Source organism: Vespa velutina, chromosome 13 (assembly GCF_912470025.1).
Source record: "Vespa velutina chromosome 13, iVesVel2.1, whole genome shotgun sequence".
NCBI classification, from domain to species: domain Eukaryota; kingdom Metazoa; phylum Arthropoda; class Insecta; order Hymenoptera; family Vespidae; genus Vespa; species Vespa velutina.
Genome location: NC_062200.1, coordinates 2,905,692 through 2,913,191, shown reverse-complemented (window position 1 = coordinate 2,913,191; position 7,500 = coordinate 2,905,692). Strand labels below are relative to the sequence as shown.

The following is a 7,500-nucleotide window of genomic DNA, read 5'->3' as shown; positions in this document are numbered from 1 at the left end:
ACGAACGAACGAACGAACGAACGAACGAACGAACGAACGAACGAACGAACGAACGAACGAAATGAACGGCGGACAATTTTCTTCCGAACCATATGATGAAATGAATGAACAAGTGAAAAAGAAAAAAAAAAATTGCCATCTTGATTCTAAACGATTGATGGATGAATCGAACGAACAAAAGGAATTAAGATTCTGATCGGATGAAAAAGTAACCGCTGACAAATAAAATGGCACACGAAAGCATTTCAATGGGAGTTAATGAACTTGAGAAAAATAAAAATAAAAATAAATAAATAAATAAATAAATAAACGAATAAAAAGATATAGTAAAGAAAATTGAAGGAAAAAAAAAGAAGAAGAAGAAGAAGAAGAAGAAGAAATGATAGTAAGATTGTCGAGTAATATTAATGAAAAGCTTACTTAACGTAAAAAAAAAGAAAAAAAAGATTGAATAGAAGAGAAGAAGAGAGTAGAAGCTTCCTCGTGATTCGAGGGCGTCGGATTGACCCCTAGCGTCAGCTCAGCATCGCGTACACACGTAAAATTTTCGCGGCCAGAGAGACGCGAGCGTCCGACCCCGCGTCCTTTTCAAAGCCGACTGACGTCGATCGCTGGCTAAGCGACCAACGGACCGACCGGCACTCCACGAGGATTCACGATCGCCACTCCGATTGGGCAGTACGATCGGGCGCGCCATACGCAACCGGTCAGCGGCATTACGCCTTTCTACGACGTGGACATTGCTATCTTTATCATTTTCTTTTCTTTTCCTTTTCTTTTTCTTTTCCTTTTCCTTTTCATTATCTTTCTCTTTCTCTCTTGATTATTTCCTTGGTATTCTTATCACTTATAAACTCAACTCGTCAAGAAGCATTGATTATCGACGATCGTTTTCACTTTTTCAATTTTACGAACCATACAATATATATATAAATATTTCTTTTAGAATCCGTATTCTTGACATTTTCGCATAGCGCGTTTCGGTCATATTATCATAGTATAATAAATAATACATAATAGAGATAATGATTAACCTATTTTTTTTTTTTTTATTTGGACTCATGTTGTATCGTAAAAACAAAAAGAAAAAATGAAGGAATAGAAAACCATGCTGACAAAATTGATCATAGGTGAGATTTAATCGGTCTAATACGATTGTTTACTGACGTATTATGATTGAGTAAATTAAACGATGAATATATATTTATCTTTTGTGCGCGCTTAAAAATTTTCGTCGGAAAAATTATCATACGGAAAAAGATATATATATATATATATATATATATATATATATATATATTATTTACAAATAGATAGGAAAATGATACTTTACATTCGATAGGACGACTTGCATAATCGTAAATATATATATATATATATATATAATCTAAGTACCGTTTATTCTTACCGACCCATTCTTGAGAGTCACCATAGATGTTCTCGCTTTACTAATAAGGAAAAGAAAGAGAAAAAGAAACAAAAACAAAAAAGAAAGGAAAAAAAAAAAGAAATATGATACCAAAATAACGCAACAGAAAAGTAACGACGACGCTCGGATTACACGGTGGTATTCGTCGTCATAGCTCGTTAAGGTTTATAGATGGGCCTCGTACATAATTAAAGTGCCATTCCTAACTCATTGTCAACGTCCGCGTATTGCCAATTACGTTGTCGTAACATGTTACGTATCGTAAGAACGAGCTAAACGTTTGAAGGTTAATCCTCGTCGATTTTATTTGCCTATCGCATGAAATTACTATTTTCTGTTTGATTTCGTAATAATCTGTTTGATCATGTAAATATCATGATCTCTTTGATCTCAGTTAAAAAAAAAAAAAAAAAAAAGAAAAGAAAGAAAGAAAGAAAGAAAAAAAGAAAGAAAAAAAAAATATATCAATTTTGTTCTTTTCCTTTTTCTTTTTTTCTGTCTAGTGTTTCTTTCTTTCTTTCTTTCTTTCTTTCTTTCTCTCTTTCTTTTCGTAACCTCGAGAAAACGATATTTCTCTTGCTGTTATAAAGGATTGTTTTATTATATATCGTCGTTTGGAGTAATTTTCTTTACCTTTTGACACAATGTAGCCGTAGTTGATTTAAAACTCTGGAATTTTTCGAAAATTATTTGAACGAAAATAACGATAGTGACTCTTTATAATTCTCTATAATAACTTTGCCTCCATTAAAAGTGTTTACACGCTAATGTATTATGAAATTGCTTCGATACAATCTAACGACATAATCGAACATAGTATTCGATCATCGGCATCGACAATATTACTTTTTAAAGTAAAAAAATAATATAACATTCGTGATATAATCCGTTCGTTTAAATGTTAATTATTATGAAGAAAAAAAAAAAAAAAGTAATAATTAAAGATCATATCGACGCAGTAACGAATAGATGACGCGTCGATCATTTTCGCGCTTCCAGGATCGTAACTATGGGATCGGGGGCCCTTCAATAAAGGTACTAATATTTTTGTACTAGATGGCGCCACGATCGATATTATCCCAGTTACGTATCAAATATACATTCGAGTGGCACCGTAATACTATCGGATTTAAATATGAAAACTTAATTTTTTTTTCTTACAATAAAAATAATAATCCTAATATGTTACAATAATATATACATGTAATTAATTGAAATATCATAATAATCTAATAAAACATTTGTTTTATATATACGACGTATATTATCGACTCAACATCCGGTGCAATTATGTGGTCTTCTTATTTGTAACAATAGTGTACTGTATAAATTTATATTTTATATTTATACGAAAAATTTTTTTTTTTATTTTAAATAAATAATAACGAAAAGAAAAGTGATCCGACCAATCTGTGATATAATCCTTTTTCTCTTCTTGACTTGTAATGAAGTTTTTTATGGAACCTCTTTTTTTGTAAATATATAACCTAAAAATAAATATAAACAATGAAAAATGTTGCAAACACTACGGGAACGTTCGCAAAAAAGGAAAAAACTACTTGCACAAACGGTAAATAATACAATTGTTTGATTATTCTCTATATATGTGCCCTTATAATTTGACATTCTTTAAAATATTTGCTTTTCTTTTAGCTTGGAGTTTCTAGTGTAGATGAATTAAGACAAATTTTGGGTACCGACATAGACGACGTCCAAAAAAAAAAGGGAAAACTATTATCTGAAAAATCGGAAAGCACTGTTAAAGATTTAAAAGATGATACAGTGCCTACGGATGAAATTGTTTACAAGGATTCATCTACATTTTTAAAAGTAACTTCTTACATTTATTCAATGTTATTGTTTACTTTCATATAAATTATTTCCTAATATTTTAGGGGACACAATCATCCAATCCACATAATGATTATTGCCAACATTTTATAGACACTGGTCAAAGACCACAAAACTTTATAAGAGATGTAGGATTAGCTGATAGATTTGAGGAATATCCTAAACTAAGAGAACTAATCAAGTTAAAGGATGATCTAATTGCAGACACTGCTACACCTCCGATGTATCTCAAAACTGATCTCCTTACTTACAATTTAAAAGAACTCAATTGTAAATTTGATGTTATTCTTATAGAACCGCCATTGGAAGAGTATCAAAGAACATGCGGTGCAACAAACGTACAGTTATGGAACTGGGATCAAGTTAATAAGAATTCTGTTGTTGTAAATCAATCATTGAAGCTTATTGATTTCTGTAAAAATAAAATTTTTTCTCTCTCGCAGATAATGGAATTAGACATCGGTGAAGTAGCCGCTAATCGAAGTTTTGTATTTTTATGGTGTGGAAGTAGCGATGGTCTAGATATGGGACGTTTCTGTCTCCGGAAATGGGGTTTCAGACGTTGCGAAGACATTTGTTGGATTCGTACAAATATTAATAATCCAGGACACAGTAAGAACTTAGATAGTAAAGCTGTGCTTCAAAGAACTAAAGAGCATTGTTTAATGGGTATTAAGGGAACAGTGAGAAGATCTACAGATGGAGATTTTATTCATGCAAACGTTGACATCGATTTGATAATATCGGAAGAACCTGAATATGGATCCATTGAAAAGCCAGTCGAAATATTTCATATAATTGAACATTTTTGCCTTGGTAGACGAAGGTAAAGTTCTGTTAAATTAATCATTATTTTGATGATATATACTTATTTTAAATATTATTTTTACAGATTACATTTATTTGGACGTGACAGCACAATTAGACCAGGTTGGCTCACCGTTGGACCAGAATTAACAAATACAAATTTTAATGCTGATCTCTATACTGGTTATTTTTCTAATGGCCAAATAACCACAGGATGTACAGAACGTATAGAGGCTCTTAGACCAAAATCTCCACCACCTAAAGGCAAGGTTTCTGGTCGAGGTAGAGGTGGTTTTAATCGTGGTAGAGGAAGAGGAAGATGAATAAATGTGTAAAACTTTTTTTTAACGAACTACAACATTTCAATTTGTAGTTTCTGATATAAGAAATTGTACCTAAGTTGAATGTGATTTGTAAATTGTATATGAAGTATTCATCTGTAATACTTACACGTGCATTTTAACTAATATTATCTTATAAATGATCGTAGCTCTTGCTAAAATAAGTTTTTGCAAGATAAACAATACAATATATCAATATCTTCTTTCCACTTTTTCTTAAATATACGGTTGAGCTAAGCTAAGAAAAAAAAAACAAAAAAAAAAAAACAAAAAAAGAATCTTTTTCTCCATCTTATAACTTTGATTAACATTATATTTAGGAAAATTAGAAAATCATGTTTAAAGATTACAAACTCTCGTTGTTACAAAATATTTAGATGGTATGTTTTATGTGTATTTACATTAAATGAAAATATCATTTTATAAGTAATAATAATGTAATTATATAGAAATCATCAGATAATTTCTTTCAATTTGATGAATTTATTTAATAATCACGAATAAAATTTTTACACGGGAATATATTTAATCTGGGATCATTCCACTGTGAAGTCTGAATTTTCAAAAAAAAAAAAAAAAAAAAAAAAAAAGAAAAAAAGAGAGAAGAAAGAAAAAAAAAGAATTTAAGAAAGACTTCTTTTTTATATAAGGATAATTTTAACGCAATATTAGAAGTGTGAATTTTTGTACTGTGTGATATAATATTAACGAACGTAATAAATATCATAGATTTGTTTTAAAGTAAGGTTTTTTAAGTTATAAATAAAATGAATCTTACGACGAAAGATTTCAAACATCAATCTTTATGTTATAAAAATAAAAGATCGTCTTGAAAGTATTATTGCTTCCTTTCTTGCACAAATAGTTACCATTAATTGTTGGTACATTAAGTGAAACAATAGCATTATAGCTGATAATCATAATAATGTAGAGAATCGCAATATTCCTTTATATAATATTGTATTATGTATTATATATAATTATTGAAATATATTTAAACATCATTTAAAGGTATATATAAATACTGGAAATCATCTTATTAACAATTCTATAATGCTGAATAATAAATGTGTCATGACTTATCTTTAATTTTCATTTGACGATACGTTAGTATAAATTTAACACAATTCATGTGTGATTGAGAATTATTATTTAAAAACAAAGAAAACAAAAAAAAGAGAAAAAAGGACAAGAAGAAAAAAAGAAAAAAGAAATTAAAAAAAGAAACATTATAATCTTACAAATATGTTTATGAAGACGCAGTGTGTAAGTAATCAAAAAGATTGGCTTATATCTTAAGACGAGAATAATAAATGATTTACGATTGTGTGCTCTCGTATTGGTGATAATAAAAATAATATTATATTGTTTGGCTAAATTAATTCAATTATAGCCAATGTAACGATATAATTTTAATAAAATAAAAAATATATACGAGATGTTAGTATCTAATTATTTAAAAATTCCCTATTCTTTTTTTTTTACAAAGAATCCTAGTATATTAATGAAATGTCTCCACGCATACATAAAATATAGCTAAGGTATATATGTATTCTAAAAATTTGTTAATTAATCATTTTCACACATATTTGAGATCAAGTCATCTAATTTGTACTCTGTAGGCTAAGTAGAACGTAAGGTCAATGTTATAAATATTATTTCTTAAAGTAGTCTCATTTTAAAGTATGCAGACTTATACATAATCGTATTGGTCCCAGTAAAGCTTCGGGTAACGAAAATTGTAATTGAAAAAAAAAAAAAAAAAAAAAAAAAAGAAAAGAAAAAAGAAAATAATAATAATAATTATAAAAAAAAAAAAAAAAAAAAAAAAAAAAGAACAAACGCATTTTATTATGGCTTCGGTGTCCTAAGCTTATTATCCTTTAAAAAATGATAACGATACAGATTTCATTATAAAATTCATTTGTAGGCTTAATCTATATAGGCAACAATGAACTTTTTAATTTCTTCTCAAATCGATATTGCAATCAAATTGCAAATAATGCAATAGAAAAACAAATCATCATCGTCATCGTCATCATCACCGATATTGTGCAGAATAAATTAAAATATTCATTTATTGTACAGCATTAAAGTAGATGATCAAATAATTTATTTATGATCGATCGTGCCGGAAGCTTCTCAAAGCTTGTATGGTAAATGAATAGATATGTGTATGTGTATGTGTATGTATATGTATATGTGTTTGTGTTATGTGTGTATCCTTTTACGCGACATTCTTCCCTATTAATTATAACAATTATAAAACGTACACAATATGCTGATGTCTACGTAACAATAGTGTCATTAAGATTCCACATATGTGGCATATAACAAGAAAAAATATATCGAGTATTAAACATCGGGGAGATAAATTTTAAATGTAACTACGTAACTCTTATGTGCTGAACGTGTTACCACATTTTAAATCTATGAAAAATATTATAAATATGTAATACGAAGAAACGTTTATTCATTCTCTTAAAAAAAAAAAAAAAAAAAAAAAAAAAAAAAAAAAAAAAAAAAGAAAAAAAAAATTATATATATATATATGTATATATATATTTATAATTTTTCATCGGAATAATCTTTATATGACCCTCAAAAGATAAATTTCGAATGATTATTAAGATCGTCAATTATTATTATTTTTCTTTACATATATATATATATATACATATATATATATATATATATATATATATATATATATATATATATATATAAATATATATATATTACAAATAACGATCCATCCTAGTCCTCGATACACTAAACTGCAACTGCAGATTTTCGTTTAACAATATAGAGGCACAGAGTTCTATCGGGCTAAGATGTAAGTCGATACATGATAAAATATTTGGAACGGATTTACTCTCCCTTTTTTTCTTTCTTTCTTTCTTTCTTTCTCTTTTTTTTTTTTTTTTTTTTTTTTTTTTTTTTTTTTTTATATATATATATATATATATATATATATATATATATATATATATATATAAATAACTTAATGGAGAAACGGAATTGCAAAAATTATATTAAATAAAGGATAAGTCTGGCAATTGCATATAACAA

At 27.9% G+C, this 7,500-nt stretch overlaps 2 protein-coding genes across 3 annotated transcripts in view; one reads left to right on the top strand and one right to left on the bottom strand.

Annotated features, from left to right (window-relative positions):
- The window catches only part of LOC124953883 (protein bicaudal C), a 61,009-nt gene that overhangs the window by 39,856 nt on the left and 13,653 nt on the right, over nucleotides 1–7,500 (bottom strand). Inside the window, exon 1 of one of the 2 annotated variants that reach the window (XM_047505886.1) lies at nucleotides 421–602. The exons of the other annotated variant lie outside the window; for it this stretch is intronic. The gene's annotated coding sequence lies outside the window, so the exon portion shown is untranslated. Of the gene's footprint in view, nucleotides 1–420; nucleotides 603–7,500 lie in introns of those variants that run through there. 2 annotated transcript variants of the gene reach the window in all.
- On the top strand, nucleotides 2,512–5,735 carry LOC124953886 (N6-adenosine-methyltransferase non-catalytic subunit). Its single transcript, XM_047505895.1, has 5 exons — nucleotides 2,512–2,999; nucleotides 3,083–3,259; nucleotides 3,325–3,642; nucleotides 3,724–4,106; nucleotides 4,173–5,735. Exons 1-5 carry the CDS (start codon nucleotides 2,943–2,945, stop codon nucleotides 4,408–4,410), a joined length of 1,173 nt encoding a protein of 390 aa, XP_047361851.1. The 5' UTR covers nucleotides 2,512–2,942; the 3' UTR covers nucleotides 4,411–5,735.